Source organism: Bidens hawaiensis, unplaced genomic scaffold, assembly GCF_021521415.1.
Source record: "Bidens hawaiensis isolate Kalapana, Puna unplaced genomic scaffold, B.hawaiensis_p1.1 tig00014406_1, whole genome shotgun sequence".
NCBI classification, from domain to species: domain Eukaryota; kingdom Viridiplantae; phylum Streptophyta; class Magnoliopsida; order Asterales; family Asteraceae; genus Bidens; species Bidens hawaiensis.
Genome location: NW_027492248.1, coordinates 221,980 through 244,902, shown reverse-complemented (window position 1 = coordinate 244,902; position 22,923 = coordinate 221,980). Strand labels below are relative to the sequence as shown.

The 22,923-nt window shown below is 39.3% G+C and overlaps 1 protein-coding gene across 1 annotated transcript; it reads right to left on the bottom strand.

Annotated features, from left to right (window-relative positions):
• Positions 1–3,104: 3,104 nt before the first annotated feature.
• LOC143546640 (hypothetical protein At1g04090-like) lies at positions 3,105–5,508 on the bottom strand. Its single transcript, XM_077038267.1, has 3 exons — positions 5,377–5,508; positions 3,805–5,019; positions 3,105–3,447 (listed from the first exon to the last, which is right to left on the bottom strand). Exons 1-3 carry the CDS (start codon positions 5,483–5,485, stop codon positions 3,119–3,121), a joined length of 1,653 nt encoding a protein of 550 aa, XP_076894382.1. The 5' UTR covers positions 5,486–5,508; the 3' UTR covers positions 3,105–3,118.
• Between the last annotated feature and the right edge of the window lie 17,415 nt (positions 5,509–22,923).

Genomic DNA, 22,923 nt, shown 5'->3' with positions numbered 1-22,923 from the left:
TTATCAGGACTAGAAAAATACTTCGTTGTTTGTAACCATTGATAAATAGTACTAATATTACATACATCAAATATCAGGACAGACACTACATTTTTCATTAGTGTTCTTGTTCTGACTTCTAGAATCAGATCATGCGAATTACTTTGTTATTGATGAAATTTTTAATGAGTATGATTGTTCTATTATGAGTTCTAGGAATTACATTAAAAACAAATAGCAATTAATTATTTATATATGAGAATATGATATGTGTCAATTCCTATAATAATTTACATTCATAGAAATATCAAAGAAATAATAGAAGTGCTATATATGGAGTGGGTATAAATGAGTTGAGTGGAATGTTAATTTATCTTAGTTTGGGTTTAAATAGTTTGAATTGAAGGAGCTATTGGTTTGTGAGTAATTTTTAAAATTAAGCATAAATTGAGTTTGACTTGTTTATTATTTATTAATTATAATTTTTGTATAAGTATATAATTATGTGTATATTATAACTTTTTATTTTTTTAGTTGTTTTATCATTATTATATATAACAATATTTTTTATATAGCACAAACACATACACTTAAAAAATAATAGGCTCGTTTAAATTCTCGATTCTAGTAAAACTTGATACATGAAGCTCATGCGTTTATTATATAAACTGCAATTCATCCTCTAGCTCATGTAAGCCCATGTCGATTTAAGTTATTAGCAAAACCATCTTGAATAGTTTGGATGTGTTTCAGCGCGCTCATTACTTTCTTCATAGAGATCAACAAAGAAGAACACAAAACTAATCGTAATTCGCAAAGAAGTGGAGATTCTTAATTATAATCTATATATCTAATAAATAATAATCATTTTTTAAACCATGATAGTGATTGGTACATTGTATTTATAAGAATTATATGTTGTTGAGACAAAACTGAACTCTCATAATTAAAATGCATTGTTGTTTAATCTCATATATTTTATCTTAACTTTTGGTTTTTATTACATGTCTCCTATTCTTTTGGTTTCTTAGGCTGTATACAAGTGTATATGATGTCTCCTAATAATGAGCTGTCTATTGCACAATATAATGACAACTTTAATCTAGTTTTATATAACTACAATATTGAGTAAAGTAAACATTCATTCAGTTTTTTTTCATTTCAAGCCATAATTCTTTTTAAATTTGCTATATTTTAGAAATTATAAGTAGAAAACATGCCCAAATATTTGAGAAATTAAAATTCCCAGAACATTTATTGTATTTCCCTTCCAATTTCTTTCCATGACAACCAACAAAAAAGAAGATTAGAGAAAGAAGTTGTTAAGTAAAAGCCAAGCTTCAGACTTGCCTAAGTTGTCACATAGACATGACTCAACTTTTTATCCCGCGATGCTCTTGTGAGGCAGCGATTCTCACGTTCCATATATACCGACATGACCAACCGTAAGATCTTGGCTGTCCAACCACCGTATTTGCTACCGTTCCCGCCATGATCAGCTTGCTAGTGGCTGGAGAAGTCAATGGTTATGCAGAATGAAATGGTGGGTTGTATATAATGAGTTGGGTGTGGTGGATTCTTGTTAACTCATATTTGGTACAATAGCGGATTCAACTAAGGAAAGGCTAATAATTATATAATAATACAATAAGACACGTATATGTAGGGCCCATTTGTAAAGAGACATATATTTGTAGTGTCCATCTTGACAACATGGATTAGGTTCATCATTTTATACCCTAAAAAATTACTAAGATTGGTTGCTGACTTGTTGGTTAGATTAGTTAAAACGTCATGTCATTGTTACGTTAGTAGTGAGACTTTAGCTAATCCACACATTAACTTGCGCGTTGTAGTTTAACAAGACATTAAGTGAAACAAAAAAAATGTGAAAGGTTATTTGAGGGTGGGCCTATATTTTCCTCCTTTTAGCACTCGTTATTGTGTTATCCAGGGCCCTTTAACGTCGGACCCTTTACGAGCCGCAAGTGGTGTAGCTGACTTTAAAGACCGACCACGTTGGCTTTGTCGCCTACTTTGCAGCCCCACAAGCAGCCTAATCATGTTATAGAACAATTAAGTGTAGTTATCAATATTGTTATAAATATTGTTATGTCTAAAACATAATTTCTTTTATAATTCATACAACTTGGGGATATGTTGAGATTTTATATTTCATTGTTCTTGTTTTAATACTCTCAAACAAAATCCATATTGTAATCTATACATTTTGGTGATGTTGAGATTTAAACATTGAATTTTGTCTTTTTTTTTCGAACTATAAGCTTTTATAAACAACCAAAACACCGAACAACATTTGCGAACATCCACAAGCTGCCTCCATAACCCAGAGAAATTCCATATTTTAATTCACACAATTTTGAGTTATGTTGAGATTTATTATTCGTTGTCTTGATCCCTTTTCACTATGATATATATACTGTAGTTATATATGAAGTAAATGATAGCAATAATGGAGAAATGATTGAGACCCCATACAAATCTTTGCGGATTTTCTTTACACCTCAAAACCTCACTTGTAATTCAATGGCGGCGGTTTGTAGTTGGCAAACGTGCTCTTTATTCTATATGTTCTTAGGAAAGCCAATATGATTCACATGAATTATATTGTCATATGTTATTTAGAGATCGAGTAAATGCTTAAAAGTGTTGATCACCTAATGGACAAAACAAGTGTTCGTATCTTAGAATTTATATATGTTTCTTTGTTTTAATGATATAAGAAAATCAAGATGTTAATGGTTTCAAAAGAATGAATGGTCTTAGCCAAGGGGAAGTGTCCATTTACAAAGATTATTTAATCGGGTGACAGCTTTATAAAGTTCATGTCACAATGGACGTGATTTTCAAACAAGGCATTTATTTTTCAAGAATAAATTTAGTCATGTATCTGTGATGTTAAATAAAACATTAACTCTCATGTAAGTATATATTATATAACTTCAGTTCATTTATAGTTTTTCTCTTTCTTTTGCACAACAATATACGATTCACCACTCAACTATTGTTACAACTTACAAGTTACAAACACAAAAACAATACACAATCTCACTTTCCATGCATCACAATTCACACACAAGCATAAAACGCTAAATGCATATAATCATATATACCACACTTAACCTCTTTCATCTCCAAACCAATTATCCTTCTCCTTCGGCCCCGTGGGCCCCGCCTCGCCGTAAAGCTCCACTGGAAAAAGATCAATCATTGTCTCCACCGTCAACCGGATGAAAAGCGGAAGGCGTTTAATAATCTTTTCGATCTCCGCCCGCCCGTCATACAACACCGTGGGCCCCCACTCCCGCATATACTGCAACCAGTCAGGCTCAGTCACCACACCACCAAGATACTCCGCTGCTATAATCCGATATCGTTTGCTTGCGTCAATAAACTTATCGCTTTTATCAACATCGTTCCTCACTCCGATCCCCAGCTTCGTTGACCCTTTTATTATTGAAAATATATTATAAGTGTTTATTGTTATGGAGAAAGTTAACGTACAAACTAAAAAAACATGTTAACTATGCGAATAAAGTAGTGCAAGTATATATACAAGTAGTGTAATTATGTAATTACAATATTACATCATAGTGTAATTACATGTAATTACACTATGTTGTGTATATAATTACACTACTTGATTCAAACAGTTAGCACATTAATTTAATTTGTATTTGATTTAAACTCTCTTAGTATTATATATTATAATAACTGAAAGATATTATTTGATTATGTTTCTATGTATTTATCCTCGTTGTATGCTTATATGTAACACCTTAGAGGATTTTCATTATCCTATACCTTGGATATACGTCCCTGCGTTAGGGAAACTCGCGTGCCCGCATTTTGACGAGTAAACGATCGGTTTATTTCCTGCAATAAACTCCAAATTACTCGCGTCCACCCACTCGCCCCCACTATGTTCAGAAAAATAAACACTCCATAGCTCGCCGTTAAAGTTGCTAATGCGGAGCGTGAAATGCTCCCAATCACCGACGTGCTCACCGAGACGGTTCATCTCGATATTAATGTTTAAAAACTCTACCGTGAAAGTAACTGGCCCGTTAAACGGGCAGAAAATCCACATTGCAATGTCAGTAAACGTACCGCCTAAAGCCGGTTTAACGTGCACGTAAAGCTCGGCACTCTCGAGATTCCCGTTTTTAACGAACGTTTCTTCATTTGTATCCTCAGGTAAATCCAACCAATATTTACCATCATTTTTCCCGCCTTGTGGCAAGTTTGACCCGTGTGAGTCAACCTGTATGCCGTTCGACTTTCCTCTTTTGAAAAGAAGAGTACCGTTATTGAAAAACCACGGTACCGACGACGGTAAATAAACCTCATCGGGATGGAAGTAAACCGTGGGCCCGTAGTGACCAATTAACGCGTCTATTTGCTCCAAATTAGGCATCGATTCAAGTTCCGGGTTTAAGTTTCGCAAGCAGCAAATATCATACTCATCGCCAGAATTTCGATCGGTACTACAAAAAAACGTCCCAACCGTAACCCCTTTACAAAACATACCGGTTTTGCACGCTTTCGTGCTCCAAACTCTAAAACTCCTTGTAATCTCAAGAATAACATCATCAACTTCACAGTTTTCGGTTAGATCATCTCGAACACATCTAACTTCTTCAACATCTGGCTCAATTTCATCAATGGTGACCGCAAATCCCAAAGCCCGATAACCCTCCGGTGGGACCGGCTGCCACACGTAAACGGTCCTGGATTTCCAAATAAGGTTGTAACAGAGAGGCGGTTGCAACGGGGAAGATGTGGTTTCCGGGTTTGGGGCAGCTCGGGCAACAAGAACATAACCTCGAAGCGGTTGATTGGTTTGCTGACTGTAGTAACCGAAGGTGAAGAACCCGTCAGGTATAGATACAGGTTTGTAAAATGTAACGCCGTCGGTTTTTGGCCATTTTGGGGTGTAAGTTGATATGGGTTCAAAATCTTTAACCATGGCAACCTCTAATTCTCCTAGGTTTATTATTCCTGTAGCAAAACCTTGACCTGAAAAGTCAACAAACAGAGTCAAATTTTATAATTTTGTATTGGTGTTTTGTTTCTTAAGCTTAAAAGTTTGATACTTTTGTTACAGTTGCAAATCTTGATGCATCTAATGAACTTATTTTAACAACTATCAACAGAATTCATAATATTTGGATAAAAAAATCAAGCTTAGTTGACCAAAGAAAGTCAAAACTTAGGCCATAATGGATTAACAATAAAAGTCTTAAGTCAAATCCGGTCTACAAAGACTGCAATTGAAATGAATCCAATTAAGTTCGACCCCTGAAATACTCAAATCAACTATCAAATTAATCTAGAAACATAAATGAATTAAGATTTAAGAATTAGAGTAAGTACCTTGGGGCCATTGAGGAATCGGTGAAGGAAGATTAAAGGGTTGAGGCAACAACAGATAGTTCAATTCAACATCTTTATCATCGCTGCAACAACCCTCAAACCCAAACATCCTTCGTTCCTAATATCTTCAATTTGCCGACTGGATTGGATTTGGGGGAGAAAGAGGTGTTTAACGAGTGAGCCAAAAGTAACTCACTCGGTGACACACCTTTATCGGTTTGGAAGTTTGTTTGCTTACTCACCACTCACTATCTGCCCATTTCTAACACGAAAATAAGTTTAGGTTTAGGCTTTCGGGTTTTAGACAGGTTGAGACGTTTTATATTCGTGTCTAAACATGTTAAACACCTGTTTAAATTGTGTTTTATCGTGTCGTGTCTGATCTATTATATTTGGATGTTCAGGTTTCAAGTTACTTGATTTGATGTTATCAAGTCTGATTAACCTAATCGAAATCAAAAATTCTAACTATTCGATTTAGGGGTTGATTTCAAAACCAGAATTTTAGCAAGGTTGGTGCTTAAAGATTCGACATTTGAAAGAGCAGCACTAGTTCCTGCTCCTCTTTCATCAATTGCTATATATATGTTTAAGTTTAACATAAAATCATAGTTATTTTTTTATAGTAGTAAATCAACATTTTGAATATGGTATAATGTGAATAAATGTAATGTAGTATTGAAGGGCATACACTCTAATGGTAACAATGTGTTGAAAAAAATGTTATTTTCATGTGATGAGAGTTTTAAGTTTAACTATGGATACATAGTGTAGGCTCAAAAGTAGGTTTGGTGGTGTAGAAGTTTGTGGTTCGAAAGAAAAATATATAATATATTACTTTACATTTACGATTTTTTCGTATACAATATAGACCCAATTTACTCGTTACTTCAAATAGTTTGTTGAGTTGCGGATTCAGGTAACATATGTCATTACGATATATAACCCTAAAAGAACAATTAAAGTTCATGTTGATAATAAAAGTTCATTTAACAAAAAATTTTGTCAGTTTTAAATATATGTATGTAATAAAATCACTTAGAATATGTTTATCAACAATCCAATCCAACTTTTAAATAAAAAACTAATTTCTCTTTCTTTCCCATACACAACCCAACCTAACATAATTTTTCACTTTTGTTCACAACCCAACTAAGAGGGTCAAGTTATTCTACAAAGGGTAATAAAAATGAGAAGTGTGAGAAGCCATAAATAATTGACATGTGTCAAGTGAGGACAAAAAGAAAAAGGGTATAGAGGTAATTGTACACGTTTTCTCTCTCTACATGCAATGCACATGTTAATACTCCCATCATTTTAGAACGTTTATAACTTTTTCGTATGACATTTTTTTTTAAAAAAAATTATCATAATAACAAGCGTTTTTTTATCTTTAATATGCATATGATTTTTTATATATAAATTTTAAAACAAAAATCACTTCATTGTGTCTTTTCGCACACCATTGTGTCTTTTCGCTTATCATTGTGTCTTTTTTCGTCATTGTGTTTTTTCGCACACCAATGTGTCTTTTCGCTTATTATTGTGTATTTTTTCGTTATTGTGTCTTTTCTCTTATCATTGTGTCTTTTTTCGTCATTGTGTCTTTTCGCACACCATTGTGTCTTTTCGCTTATCATTGTATCTTTTTTCGTCATTGTGTCTTTTCGCACACCATTGTGTCTTTTCGCACACCATTGTGTCTTTTCGTCATTGTGTCTTTTCACTTATCACTGTGTCTTTTTTCGTCATTGTGTCTTTTCGCACACCATTGTGTCTTTTCGCTTATCATTGTGTCTTTTTTCGTCATTGTGTCTTTTCGCACACCATCATGTCTTTTCGCTTATAGTTGTGTCTTTTTTCGTCATTGTGTCTTGTCACACACCATTGTGTCTTTTCGCTTATCATTATGTCTTTTTTCGTCATTGTGTCTTTTTTCGTCATTGTGTCTTTTCGCACACCATTGTGTCTTTTTCGTCATTGTGTCTTTTCGCACACCATTGTGTCTTTTCGCTTATCATTGTCTCTTTTTTCGTTATTGTGTTTTTTCGTCATTGTATCTTTCAACTCATCATTATGTTTTTTTTTAAATACTAATAACATCATTGTGTAATAATACTATTTAAAAATAATGATAAAATAACAACAAATTATCTAATACATAAAACACAATGATTAATACATGTTACACGACAACTTGAAATGTAAAACACAATGGTGAATACGTATAACACAATGACCTAAAACGTAAGACACAATGGTGAATACGAATAACACAATGGCCTAAAACGTAAAACACAATGGTGAATATATATAACACAATGACTTGAAACGTAAAACACAGGAAACAACATATTACACAATGACACAATGAATAACAAAAAAACACAATTAAAAAACCCATTAGTTTTTTTTATTTTTATATAACAATATGATACTCATATTAAAGATAAAAAACGCTTATTATTATGGTGAATTGTTTTTAAAAAAATAATGTCGTATGAAAAAGTTATGGACATTTTAAAATGATGGGGGGAATTGACATGTGTCTTGCATGTGGAGAGAGAAAGTCAACAGGTGTGTTATTACCTTCATGTCATTTCCATCAATTTTTATTTCTTAAATTAATTTCAACCATTCAAATCTAAGATTAATGAACTGGATTCCTTCTCACCCTTCTCATTTTTGTTGTATTTTGTATTTTAACTTTACCCACCCAACTAAACCCAATTATTTCAATACATAATACATATATATTATTTATGTTTTAATTTATTATATAAAATCTATCAAAAATAAAAATAAATATTTGTTTTTTAAGCATTATTATTTTAAATATTAAAAAAATTACGTTTATTAAACATATTTAATTAAAAAGATAATTCAAGTTACAAACATGGCACTAAATTTAAAATTGCAAATACATAAGATGGAAACTACATAATTATTCATCAAGGGAAATTTTGTGCCATATATGCTCAATCAGATCGTTTTTTAGAGCATTGTGAGATTCTCTATTATGGAGTTGTGCTTTGTTGGTCATATAACTTGATAGATCTACAATTCGTACGATAGATCTCAAGACTAATACTACATGTACTAGTCTCAAGACTAATACTCCATGTATTAGTCTTTCTGGCTCTCAATATTATTTTAAGCATAAAAAATTATTAGAAAAGATAATATCGTAATTCTATAAAAAAAGAGCTTGAATTTTACAAGTATTAACAAAACAAAAATTTACACATGATAATACTAAAAAAATACATATTTTTAAAAGTGTTCCGTTTTTAATAAAATTTATATGAAAATGTTCATAAAAATAAACTAAACAAGACTGTGTTTTTTTAGATATTTAAAATAAGTTAAATAATATAAATTATTAAATAAAAATCAAATTATATAAAAAACAAATTTGTTTAAAGAATAGAAAAGAAAAGAATATTTAATTGAAAGGTAGGTTGTGACTTAGGTTAAGGTTGTGACCTAGGTTGGGGGTGAAAAAGATTTTATCTTTTTTGTTTATTTCTTGAATAGTGTCATGACCTCCTATAAGGTCACAAATAAAATTAGTCTTATAACACATACATCGATATGGAACCGATGTTCAATTCTAATTCCTAACACAAAGCTCCCCCTCAAACTAGAATATGCATCATGTTAATGCCTAGCTATCAGCCTCTCTTTCATTTCTTATGTTTTTGGAGCAAAAGGGCACATGAAATTTTAAATATAAAATCATAAGAAACATTTTAGGTTCTTAAAAATCTTGGTGTAGAAGAAAAACAATAAAATTGTGAATAAGATATTATAAATTTGTATAGTTTTTCGTAAAAATAAAATACAATTTTTCACTTTCTTTGTAACAACAAAGTAAATTCCTACAATGCATCAATTGCAGGGATTAAAACTTGAAACCCATGACCTCAAATAAAAAGAAAAAAATCTATACCAAATAAGTTAGCCTCATATTAGTATTAACATAAAATAAATGTGTGAAAATATCTCTCCAAGTTACTTGAAAAAAATTATAAAGTCTTACTAAAATATCTCAAGTCGTTATCAAAGAAACACACTCCTCCATAATTACTAGGCAGCTTCGGTGGGCCTTGTACAATGATATGACTTCTAAGGTTCCACGGCAACACCACTACTACCGTTGATGACTCGATTTAATTAATTGGTTAGCGAATTCGGGTTGTAGTTACCGGTGGGTAAAAAGGATGTGGATTGTGTATATTTACATGTTCTTTAGTTTTTATATGTTATTTAAAGAAGACAATGATAAACAAAGTTATTTTATAAGATCGTTCACATCCTATCCACCAAAAAATGTTTAGACGTAAACCCAGACAACTCGATCTGGCTCGTTTTTCACCTAAGCTAGTTGTACATGACAAGAAATCAAACCAATTTTAAGTTCGTACATATTAAAGAAAGACCAACCCATTACTTGAATCTATCCTCCTTTTCATATATGAAAATGTGTAACAAACCATTAAAACGATGGTGATATTTAGGGTATGTTTGGCAGAAAGTTTTTAGAAGCTTTTAGGAGCTTCAAGCTTTAAAGAAAAAGTTTCTACTCAATTAAAAGCTCTGTTTGGTTCAAGGAGCTTGAAGCATTTAGGTCAGGAGAAAAAGCTTAAAGCTTCTACTAGTAGCGTTTAAAAAGAGCTACAAGCTTTTAGTATGTTAATTTACTTAAATAACATTCCAAAATAAATACATTTACTATTATTGTTTTTAATTATGCTCATTTTAGTAATTTTATACGTTTTATTAAAAGCTCCAGCTACTCTGCCAAACATATAAATTTATCTAAAAAGCTACAGCTACCAGCTAGTTTTGCCAAAAATACCCTTAGTCATCACCTAAAACAAATGGTTTTGACTTTTGATTACTTCAAAAACAATAAATTAATAACAATAATGCATAGTAGAAAAAAATCAGTTCCAAAAAAAAATCAAAATCATATTATTAAAATTACTTTGATGGGTTTCGAAAAGTAGCAATTTTACTTTTCACCGTATGCAACATCCCAAACCACCACAATTAGTTTCCATAGATACAGCTTTCAACTAGCTAATTCCTTGATTCATGACCCATTAACAAAATCAAACCTATTTAGTCAACACCTGACTCAAAGACCAAAAAGTAGGAACAAAAGCCTCAATCTTGGACACTTTCACTTTTATTTAATCACCAATTCATCACCATCTTTAATTTCCTTGTGATGTCTTACCAGAATAACCAAGACACGTAAACCGAACATAAAATTTTCCATCAAAAAATTTGATAGGATCAAACTCCACCGTATCGCCCTTTTTTAAGTTATAAGACGTGACAACTTCATTGAAGCTTGAAACACGTATGATTGGGTATTAGGACCCAAAATTAAAGTGAAAGCCTTTCCATCATCCTCGCTCGCCAAAACAACTTTAACATGTGCATATTGTATAATGTATATCCTGTAATTGTTTATGGTGTTATAAAAGTGGTCAAGCGATGGTAGCATTAATACTGATGGTGGTGGTAGGGTGGTGGTGGCCAAGCAGTGATAGTGGTGGTGGCGGTTATGGTCGGGTGGCGACAGTGACAATGGTTGTCGTGGTTATGGCGATGATGGTGGCGGTGGTAGCTTTGGTGGTAAGGTGGTGGTGGTGGAGATGGTGATGGCGACGGTGGCGGTCAGGTTGTGGTGGCGGCGACGGTAGTGGCAGTGGCTATGGTAGTGGTGGCGTTGGTGGCTATGGTAGTGGTGGCGGTGGTTGTTGTTAGATGATGGTGTTGTTGAGAAAGTAGGATGAAGAAGGAATGGAATGAAAAAAAAGAAAGGGGGTGTGAATGAATGGTTTTGATGGAATGGGATTCCATGTGTAATAGATGATTCCATTCCATTGTACAACCAAACAGCTCTTATTTCATTCCCACGTAATGAATCATTCCATTCCGCCTATCATTACTGCATAACAAACGCTACCTAAGATTGACGGAAAATCTAATCACCGGCGATGGACATAATCACATAAACACGTGATCAGCCGTTCATTTAAAAACATCAACCTATATTGTTTGTTTTAATATTTATTTATTTTTTGAATTTATATTTTTTATTGTATCAAAGTTAATAATATACTTATGGTTTGATGATAAATTGTTTCACATGAGATGTTATAACCTGGTTTAAAATCTATATGCTTTTGATGAGACCCAAGACCCGTTTATTTTTTTTTACTATAAAATTGGTTTTTTTAATTATAAATAATATTTATGAAAGTTAATAATATACCTATGGTTTGATGAGACACAAGACCCGTTTATTTTTTTTACTATAAAATTGGTTTTTTAATTTAAATAATATATATCTTTTTTAAAATAAATAAGATATTAATTTTTAGTATATCCTATTTTATAGGATTTTTACATCATTAATTTGGTTAGAATAATTTTTTATTTAATGAGATGTTATAACCCGTTTAAGGAATATCTGGGTTTGGTAAGATCCATACTCATGAATTCGGGTCAAATGCATGAAAAGTCTCCATTTAAAAATCAAGCAAATCTGGTGACTCTAAAAAAGAAGAGAGCGACCACATCGCGACACATAGGATTTTAGGATCTTCGTTGATATATATTATTATAGATAGATAGTTTATATGAATAAATGGCTTTGGGTATATATATTAAAAAGCATATTGTGGTTCTCCACAGTCCACATTCCACAATATTCACTTGTTATGAAATAAATTAATTTGTTTCACCTGTGTCCAAATCATTTCTATTCTCAACGTAGGTGGTTGTTCAATTATTTCAAGTTTAATTTTAGTATCATTTATGTAGTGAATAAGATGTTTTATTTTCTACTATTTTACTTTTGAAAAACATTATGAATCGTTTCAAATATAAGATCGCGATATGCTTATTTATATTTACGCTTAGGTTTATATTTCGTTCGAAGTTTTTGTATATATTTTGTTTGAAACAGGTCCAAGTCAAATATAATATATCTTTACCTTTTTATCACAACGTAAGTAAGGTTATTCTAAATTTCGAATACAAATGTCAATATTTCTACATCCACTTCGATATAAATTTTATTCAATATCGATCTCACACAATGACCAAAACACATGGTTCAAATATAATATATTTGTATGTTTTCTTCATGACAGCTTAATTTTGTATATATACATCCTTATTTTTATCTACATTTCAATATGAATTTCATTTAAATCAGACGTGTCAAATGCGAGGACAAATTTAGTAACTTTATGTTTTATCAACGTCTTTTCGCGACGAGCAAGTTAACGTATATCTACGCTCTCGTTGCAACGCACCGGCCGTTTACTAGTTATATATGTGTGTGTAATTATGGCATGTTTTATTTTCGACTTTTGACTTGGGAGTGTCTAGCGATTTTTATATGAAAAAAGTTATTCATGAATATTTATTCTTCTTTTTTATATCTTCGATTAAATAAAAATGAATTTTTCAAGGGATCATTCTAGTTTTAAATGTTTGCTGGTATAACTTTTTTTTTAAATTGCACATTTCTTTAATTATTTAACCCGTGAATCATATTGTTTTTATAAAAATAATTTATAAAGTTATGAATCATTTCATTGCTATAAATGAACTTATAACCTAGTAAACTATATGGAAGCAAGCATTGAAACAAATAACCCTTCATTTAGTCATTCATGATTCATGTAAAAGGAACATAACATATAACTGAAACCTAAGTCAAAAGAACATTTATCTATAATTTAAGGAGTCCAACAACAACAGTAACCATCATCGCCTCCTTGACGTGGAAGTTGCAAACACTGACCATGGGTCCAACCACGAGGCCTGCAGTTGTCTTGACAATACCCATCGCCTGACCCCAATTTGCACACCGCCTCCGTGCAAAATTTTTTACCATCCCAAGCTGCATGCTAACAATTCATTATTCATTTCTTAATAATAATAATACATGAATTAATATTGTTCCATCTATTTAACAAAATGACATAAAATCTATTTATATCTTATTTAAAAAACAATACATACATTGACATGTGTAAACCAACAAATGTTATCATTTGAATCTCTATACAAAACAAACATAGATCAACATAAAATTCAGTACAGATACCTTTAGTTTGCAAAGAAAATGAGGCCGTAAGAATGAGAAGAACGATGAAGATCGACTTCATTTGATATAACTTTTTTTCTTCAGTTTGTGTTGATGAAGAGGTAGGTCCCAGCAGAGCCCAGTTGGACCCGCAAGACTCACCTCAAAGAGGGACGTCTGCGCAGTTGAACCCGCAAGACTCACCTTCAAGAAGGACGTCTGCGCAAAGGCTAAACTCGCAAGACCTTGAAGAGAGACGTCTGCGCAGATACCAACTGGATCCGCAGGACCCACCATGCTCAGAGACGTGACGTCCTTACGCGCAGTACGCAAGCTGTTCCCGCAGGAGAAGCCTCCCAATGGTCGACGTACTCCGCCTGTTCCCGCAGTTACGGATACTAGCCATCAGGGAAGGCTACCCGCGCAGCAAGGCTACACGCCAAGGCACTTAACTCTTAAATAATTCAGTAATGTCACCTGAAGGAGTGAGCAAGCCGGGAACACTCCCGCACAAAGCCGGGAAAACTCCCGCCCAAATGAGCCAGTCCGTACGATACTGGAGGATCTTTTGTACTGTACCTGACGAGGTATGGACAAAAGATCTGACCAAAGATACGACAGCTCACTGACAACAGTATGACGAGCAGCACGCTCTTGTACTGTATGCCACTATTAGCCGCTGCCTACTCACCAACCTGTCGGAGGACGTGCATAGCCTGCAGTTGGTGGAACAGGAATAGTACACAGCCGGCCTGGTCACTATCAGCCGCTGCCTACCCACCAACCACCAGCATGGCATGTGCGTAGCCCACAGTTGGCAGAACAGGAACACTATTCAGCCGGCTGTACCTGCTTGGAAACCTACCTTCGGCTATAAATACTCCAACACCTTGGAATGGTATTATCATCTTATCTCATATCTTATCTGGATATATTACCTGATATCTGCTCTAGTCATTCTCTTAATATACACTTATATTCAAGAGCAATCTAGTCTGATTCTCACGCCGGAGGGTGGTCACAAGGAGGTACCCCCCTTCTCAGTGACGAGCTCACGGTGTCTGTTTTCAGGTCATCAGAAGAACCATCTTTGCCGGATCTAACCCCTCGTGGGAAACTTCTATTTAACCCCCAGATTATCCGTAATCTGCCCGGGGTCACTTAGTGTTTCTTCATTGGCGCCATCCATGCATAAAAGCTAGAACTACTTCTTTTTCAGTTTTTTCAAACTTCTGGAAAGATGGTTAAGGTTACTCCGTTGCCAAGGCCAACGAGTGACCAAGAAGCCCCGGTAACCACAACCCCAGCTACTGGGGGGAACACCGGCGAGCACACAATATTTACGAACAGTACCCCGGTTACCCAAGCCGGGGCAAGTGCAGTAAATTTTACGAACACTACCCCGGTTACCCAAGCCGGGGCAAGTGCAGTAAATTTCTCCCTGTGATTCACCGATGCCCAGTTGGAGAGACAACAGACGAGGCTCCCCCGCCAAACACTTGAACAAGTTAAAGCGTGGGCGGAAGCACGTCAGAAGGAATTCCAAGCTGAGTTTGACGAATGCTTACGTTCCATCCAACAGGCTGACGAATTTGGAAGCACTCAACAGCTCAACATGAGCAGTGACTGCGAGTACTCGGATGATGACCAGGAGGAATCCGACACCGACGCAAACCCTCGCCATAGGGCGAAAGGGAAGCGTAAGGAGACGGATTTCCAGCCAAGAAGGAATTTCGAGAAAACCTTCAAACCGAAGAACGTGTGGGGAAACCCACGTGACTTCTCCAAAACCTTTAGACCAACTGCTGCAAATGCGGGAACGTCCAAGTTCGCAAGGGACATTGCGGAAGCAATCGCCCCGAAAAGTGCCAAACAGATGTCCAACATCAGCATTTATGATGGTATATTCGACCCAGACGATCATTTGAACAGATTTATAGCGGGGGCAACCGTCAGCAACTGGACGGAACCCATGTGGTGTTATATGTTCCAGATGACGCTGGTGGGAGCGGCTAGAGCGTGGTTCGACCGACTACCGGTCCACCACATCTACGATTGGGCAGACTTCCAACAGAAGTTCAGCCAACACTTCAGTCAACAAAGAAAGTACACTGAAGAGCAATGGACAATCCTCAACTGCATCCGAGAGGAAGATGAGTCTTTACTAGACTTCATCACGCGCTTCAATTCAAAAAAGCTAAGTCTGGGCAACATTAGCGAAGATCTTGTTCGTGCTGCTTTCATCCACGGCGCTAAAGACCCAGAGCTCATCCGCACCTTAACGGGTAAAGATGGCATGCCATCCACATGGGATGCCATCATGACAGCGGCTAAACGCTTCGCGGAAACGGAAAAGCAACTGGGTAGAGATCTCCCTCAGAGCACAAGCCTCTACACCCAGAAAACAAGAGAAAACAATGTCCTTACCGCCCGACTAAATAAGAAGAGGAAGCTAGGCATTTGGCAGTCAAGGGTAAACTTTGACACCTCATCCGGCTCGCACCCTCGGTTAGGCGGAATGGATAACATGCGGTCGTCGTACCGGAACTCCAGATGGACGCCACTCACCAAAAGCGTCACCGAGATATTCGACACCGAGAGGCTCCCATGGCCAAAGGCTCCAATAATCCGAGAGCGTCACAACGCTGATCAGAGCAAATATTGTGACTTCCACAGGACAAAAGGCCACAACACCGAAGAATGCTTAGACTTGAAGGACATCATCGAAGCATTTGTCAGAGATGGGACACTCGCGCACCTCGTGGCGTAATGAACGCTGAGCAGGCTAATACGTGAAGAACCACGGTTGGGGAACAAAAGAATGAAACTGCAGCTTCAATGTTGTAGACTACATACTGCGTAAACAACGAGATCCCGAACCAGGTGCATATCGGCTCGATGGCACTCCCATCCCAACAACATGGAAGGGAGCTCAATTACACAGTTTGCATATAGATCAATTCCAAACTTGTAAAGAAAATGCCCATAACCACTTCTAATGGAAATGATTCTCCTTATCACATTGATGCTGATGGTCTTACATTTATACTTATGAACTTTCCACACTGATATGCCGGTCTTCACCGCATACATAAGTGGGGAAGCAAGTCGTTGCGTGTGGAAGGCGGCAAAACCCGCATAAACAAAAAAAACGGAAAACCTTCACGCAGATCAGTTATAGGTAAAGTTTGGTGATCCAACTAAATGAAAGTGCCGGTCATAGCCGCACAAATCATGATAGAGGAAACCGAACTAACCTATTCACAACCGCGCGTCGAACGGTTAATTTATTCAAAACACTGATATGCCGGTTTTCACCGCATAAATAAGTGTAAAGAAATCGTTGCGTGTGGACGGCGGCAAAACCCGCGTAAACACAAAAAACTGAAAACCTTCACGCATGTCAGTTATAGGTAAAGTTTGGTGATCCCACTAAATGAAAGTGCCGGTCCTAACCGCACAAATCTTGATAGAGGAAACCGAACTAACCTATTGACAACCGCGCGTCGAACGGTTAACTTATTCAAAACACTTAGAAAATTTCTAAGGAAAAGATGAGGAAAACCTCCACGCAGGTCAGATATAGGTAAAGTTTAGCCATCCTACTAAGTGCAAGTGACGGTCTTACCCGCACAATCACGAAGGAGGAAGCAAAACTTCAACCTATTATCTACCACGTTTAAAGGTTAACTTATTCTAAACACTTAGAAAATTTCTAAGGAAAAGATGAGGAAAACCTCCACGCAGGTCAGATATAGGTAAAGTTTAGCCATCCTACTAAGTTCACGTGACGGTCTTACCCGCACAATCACGAAGGAGGAAGCAAAACTTCAACCTATTATCTACCACGTTCAAAGGTTAACTTATTCAGAACACTTGGAAAGTTGCTAATTTAAACTAAAGTATGCATGAGCAAGTCATATAACGTTTATAAAGCAAGTCATTCAGTGAAAGTAGCGGTCCTACCCAAACAAAAATTATATTCCATAATAATTCAAGTATTACAAGAATGGCCGGGTATCTACCCGCCTACAAGAATATAAATCTATACAATGTAAACCTATCCTAACAGTGGGAAGGGATCTAAAGGTTCAAGCTTCAGGACCACTCCCTCCAAACCCACTTGTACCCGCACCATCAGTTGGCTGTGGCGGTTCAAGGAAGGTCTTAAGAATGGTTAGCCCATCATCAGCAGCAGCAACTTCGTTCACCTTCTCCACCACCGGATGCGGGAAGGCGGCATATTGGTTCACTGCTTGGTCATATACGGCTTCAGTATCCACATCATATAAAGGGAAGTTCGAAGGCGGGATGCCCTTCTCAACGAACCCTAGACCAAGCAGGAAGCCAGCCTTTTCCCCATCCTCATGAGAAGCGTTGAGGGCTGCGCTCATGGCATCGTCTTAAGATGTGTCCGTGAAGACTCGATGCACAACCTACAAGAAAAAATACAAGTATCACAACCTTTTCTAAGTACAAAGAAAAGCGCAAAGACATTATGAAGCTAAGCTTACCTGCGAAAACGCTTCTCGTAGAAGCCATTCCTTGGCAACGAGAGCCTCCTGGAGGGCAGCTTGAGCTTGGTTACGGGCGCGTTCGGCTTCACTTTTGTTAAGGTTGGCGAGCAACACTTCCTTAGCAGCAGCCTCTTCAACGCCCTTTAGCTTCCGCTCAGTGTGGTCAAGCACGCCCCTCTGGTCCAAGATCTCTTGGAGCTTCTTGGCGTCTTCCATAGCCAAGGCATCATGAGCCCGCTGGAGCCTCTCTAGCTTGGCTTTAAGCTCCTCATTCTCAATGCTTAGAGGCTCAGCAACAGCTTCAGCCTTGGTGGCCCTCTCAGTTGCGTTCCGTGCAGTTTCCTTAGCCAGCCGAAGCTGTTCGTTAACAGCTTGGGCAGCCTTGGAACGGGCCTCGAGCCGGGCCTGAACTTCAACCTCGAGGGCCTTGAAGGCCTTCTCCTTTTCCGCAGCCACTGCGGAAAGCCTCTTGTTCTCCTCCCGGATGGCCCGCGCCTGAGCCACTTCCATGCTACGCGCCGTCTTTAACTTGTCGTTTTCGCGACAAAGTAACTCGACGCGCGGCTGCATCCGGGCAAGGAGAATCCGCAGTTCATTCGACAGCCTACCCTCCTGGTAGCTGGACATGGCTTCCCCCAGCGCACCAGCGGGGGCGGCGTGGCGCGCCGATTCGACGCAGTCTACAGGCGTCCGAAGGGTGGTTCCCCGGCGGATGTTCCATCGCGGAACAAACACCTCATTCGAATCCGACACTGCAAAAACAAAAGGCAGTTAGGAAAAGATAAAAAAAAATAAAAAAAAAAAAAACAAAAGAGGCCAAATTCACCCTACGCACCTGTAGGGTCGACAACAGGCCGGTAGCCGCCGAACCCATCACCTGAACCTAACAGATATCCATCCAAGAGGTCAGGCAGATGGGAAGGAGGCACAGATTGGCTTGAAGCCCCAAACATACCTGCTGAACCGGCCGGGGTCGAGGTAGTTGCCGGCGCGGGAGGCACGGTCGAAGCCGCTGCGGTGGAAACCAACGGAGGTGAAGTCACAACCGTGGCCGCGGCTGCGGAAGAATCCACAAAAACACTCACCGCCGGCTCAGTGAAGGAATCAGTGAATATGGCACTGACAGCCGGCGGAGACGTCGTCACAGTTGGAACAGTTGGCTCAACCGGGTGAGCAACTGAACCAACAACTGAAGCAGGCGCAGTCGCCTGGGTCATCGCCTCAGGCAGGTTGACCAAGCCTACCGTCATGGGTCCGGAGGTGCTCCTCCCCGCTCCACCCTGGAATGCGGTAGCATCCACGCCTGCACAAAGAAGATATATAAGTATAATGGCGGAAAGCTATGCAGTTAAGATAAAAGAAGTTTATACTTACGGGTCCTTTTGAGCTTGAAGGTGCGAGCAGACGGGGACGAACCAGATGGAGCCGGCCTCTTCGTACCAGTCACCGTCGTCGTCCTGGGCTGCTCGAAGGTGACAGCCGTCTCAGCCTCCGGAGCAGTGGTCTCAACACCACCTGAGTTCCCCGCCGCCTCCTCGCTCTCGGTCTCCGAGTTAGACCGGTTGCCCTGATCGGCGGTAGAGGCAACCTTCGCCTTGCCCTTCCCGCCAGCAGCCTTCTTCTTCCGCGTGAAGAAAGGACCGTCTGCGGATTCCTCATCAGAAGATGACAGAATTAGAGGAATTCCAGCAGAGGTTTCAGCATTGAGAGGTCGAGGGTTAAATAACTCCTTACCTGGCCGCGTGGCGCTCAGAATCGGGTGGCCTGGCGGGTAGACCTCCACAAACCGATCCCTCGTTTGCTCCAGGATGGGCAACTCGTTCTCATCGAGAGCACGAGTACCCATCCGAGCGGGACCATCAGCCTCCCGCGGATGCAGGAGCGACTGCAAGTCATTCCCCTCTGAAATAAAAAAAAAGAAACAGTTAGAAGAAAAACCTAAATCAACAAAGAAGACAGAGCATACCGTAAGGGATAGAGTTCAAACCGTATTCGAGGACAATGGGAACTTGTGGCGCCTCAGCCCCAGCATCCTTCCACACTCGGCTCATACCGAGCATCACCATCCCAGACTCCGAAAAGCGGTACACCGGAGTCTGGATCCGGGAGATCTTGGCGAACCATTCCGCCTCCTGGTAGTTGGGGGCGTGAAGGGCGGAGAGTGCTCTCCCATTCTTAAACGTCATCGCAAGGGGGACGACGCGAGCGGAGATATAGAAAAACTCCCGCTTCCACGACCGAAGACTGCGCTCGGTAGCGCATCTCTTCAAACCCTTGATCCGATTGACCAAGGTGTACCACCCCTGGATGCACCTCCAGGAGTAGAAGGTCATCAACCGATCAACGTGGGGCTCCACACCCAGAATGAGGCACACCCACTCAAAGTGGCGGATCTTGGCGATCGCCATCGGGTGTACCTCCGTCAGGTGCACACCGTGCCTCTCCAAGACACGGTATACAAACTTCGTCAATGGGAACCTGAGATTCCCATAAACGAAGAATGCAGCATACACCCCTATTTTGCATTTGGGGGCATCGTACACCGTCTGGTGCGGCTCCGGAAACTCAGGCTCGAACGGCTCGAGTATGAACTTCCGGACGATGTACTGATAAAGCTCGGTGGGAAGAGCACACTGGCATTCGCCAGCAGTGCTTTTATCGTCTTTATCAGACGTAGACGTCGGGATCTCGACGTACACGTCAGGTTCCTCGGCGGCAGCCTCAAAATCGTGAGTAGAAGACATGGTTTGGAGGTAAAGAAGAACGATTTCAGGAGAATGCTTGGCAGAAAGTTAAGAGTATTCGCCGGAAATCGTTTAGAAGGAGAATAGAGAAGCGAAAGTGTGGATTAAGATGAACCCTCTCCCCCTTTATATACTCATCGCAATGAATGCCATGAATTTAATGCGGAGGAGAGAGAAAAACGAAGGGCAATGAAACTATGACACGTGGAAAAAGCAAGCTGGCAACAGCTGTTGACAGGACGCGTGCCGTAAAATTCGCGGCCACGCGCCCGAAAAGTCGCGCCCACGCGCCTGAAAAAGCGTCTGGAATGACCATATACTGTCACGTTGCCATAACTTCCTGCACGTCCTGAAACTGTCAGTAGCGACCGTCGGACTACACTAACGTCCCTTCAACAGTTTGGACTGTTCTTATCCTTTCACCAACTCTTCGAATTTCAAAAAAATTCAAAAAGATTCGAAAGTAAGCGGGAATATACCCCTTACCTTGGCAACCAAGTAATCTAAGACAGGTGCGAGTACAGTGTTAAGGCAAAAACCTTCACATACTTAGCACCTGCAGGGAATTGAAGCCAAGAATACCTCGGCAACCAAGTAACCATAAGACGGGTGCGGGTACAGTTTCAAGGCAAAACCCTTCACATACTTAGCACCCGCAGGGAATTGAAGCCAGGAATACCTTGGAAGTAAAGTAACTATAAGATGAGTGCGGGTACAGTGTCAAGGCGAAACCCTTCACATACCTAGCACTCCGCAGGGAATTGAAACCAAGAAGGATCTCCTGGGCCATGATTGCGGAAACGGGAATAACATCCCCGCATAGCGGGAACATCGAGAACTAGATTGTTTGAAGCTCCAAGATGGAATTGGTTGTTTAACTTAATTGATCACTATGTTCAAAATTACCAAAACCTCATGGAGAATCTACACAACTGGAACTTAACGCTCCTGACTTGCGAGGAGGTTACAGACCTACCCGCATCATACCCAAAGATCAAACAGAAAAGTCGGGAATTTCTGCACGTGACATTAGGACTTCCGCGGGAAGAATCCCCATGGAAAACCTTAAAACTAAACCCTTTTCAAAACCCTTTGCTTAAGTCCAAAAGTTCACCTCACTTATTAACAATTCATGAGAAGAACATTGGACTGGGGGGACTTGAAGAGGTAGGTCCCAGCAGAGCCCAGTTGGACCCGCAAGACTCACCTAAAAGAGGGACGTCTACGCAGTTGAACCCGCAAGACTCACCTTCAAGAGGGACGTCTGAGCAAAGGCTAAACTCGCAAGACCTTGAAGAGAGACGTCTGCGCAGATACCAACTGGATCCGCAGGACCCACCATGCTCAGAGACGTGACGTCCTTACGCGCAGTACACAAGCTGTTCCCGCAGGAGAAGCCTCCCAATGGTCGACGTACTCCGCCTGTTCCCGCAGTTACGGATACTAGCCATCAAGGAAGGCTACCCGCGCAGCAAGGCTACACGCCAAGGCACTTAACTCTTAAATAATTCAGTAATGTCACCTGAAGGAGTGAGCAAGCCGGGAACACTCCCGCACAAAGCCGGGAAAACTCCCGCCCAAATGAGCCAGTCCGTACGATACTGGAGGATCTTTTGTACTGTACCTGACGAGGTATGGACAAAAGATCTGACCAAAGATACGACAGCTCACTGACAACAGTATGACGAGCAGCACGCTCTTGTACTGTATGCCACTATTAGCCGCTGCCTACTCACCAACCTGTCGGAGGACGTGCATAGCCTGCAGTTGGTGGAACAAGAATAGTACACAGCCGGCCTGGTCACTATCAGCCGCTGCCTACCCACCAACCACCAGCATGGCATGTGCGTAGCCCACAGTTGGCAGAACAGGAACACTATTCAGCCGGCTGTACCTGCTTGGAAACCTACCTTCGGCTATAAATACTCCAACACCTTGGAATGGTATTATCATCTTATCTCATATCTTATCTGGATATATTACCTGATATCTGCTCTAGTCATTCTCTTAATATACACTTATATTCAAGAGCAATCTAGTCTGATTCTCACGCCGGAGGGTGGTCACAAGGAGGTACACCCCCTTCTCAGTGACGAGCTCACGGTGTCTGTTTTCAGGTCATCAGAAGAACCATCTTTGCCGGATCTAACGCCTCGTGGGAAACATC

What these genes read in the sequence shown, in the direction of transcription:
- LOC143546640 (XM_077038267.1), bottom strand. Translation starts at nt 5,485, where the DNA reads ATGTTTGGGTTTGAGGGTTGTTGCAGCGATGATAAAGATGTTGAATTG. An exon ending in GATTCCTCAATGGCCCCAAG is followed by an intron (nt 5,020 to 5,376) that starts GTACTTACTCTA and finishes TTGACTTTTCAG; the next exon opens with GTCAAGGTTTTGCTACAGGA. An exon ending in CGCAGGGACGTATATCCAAG is followed by an intron (nt 3,448 to 3,804) that starts GTATAGGATAAT and finishes CAATAATAAAAG; the next exon opens with GGTCAACGAAGCTGGGGATC.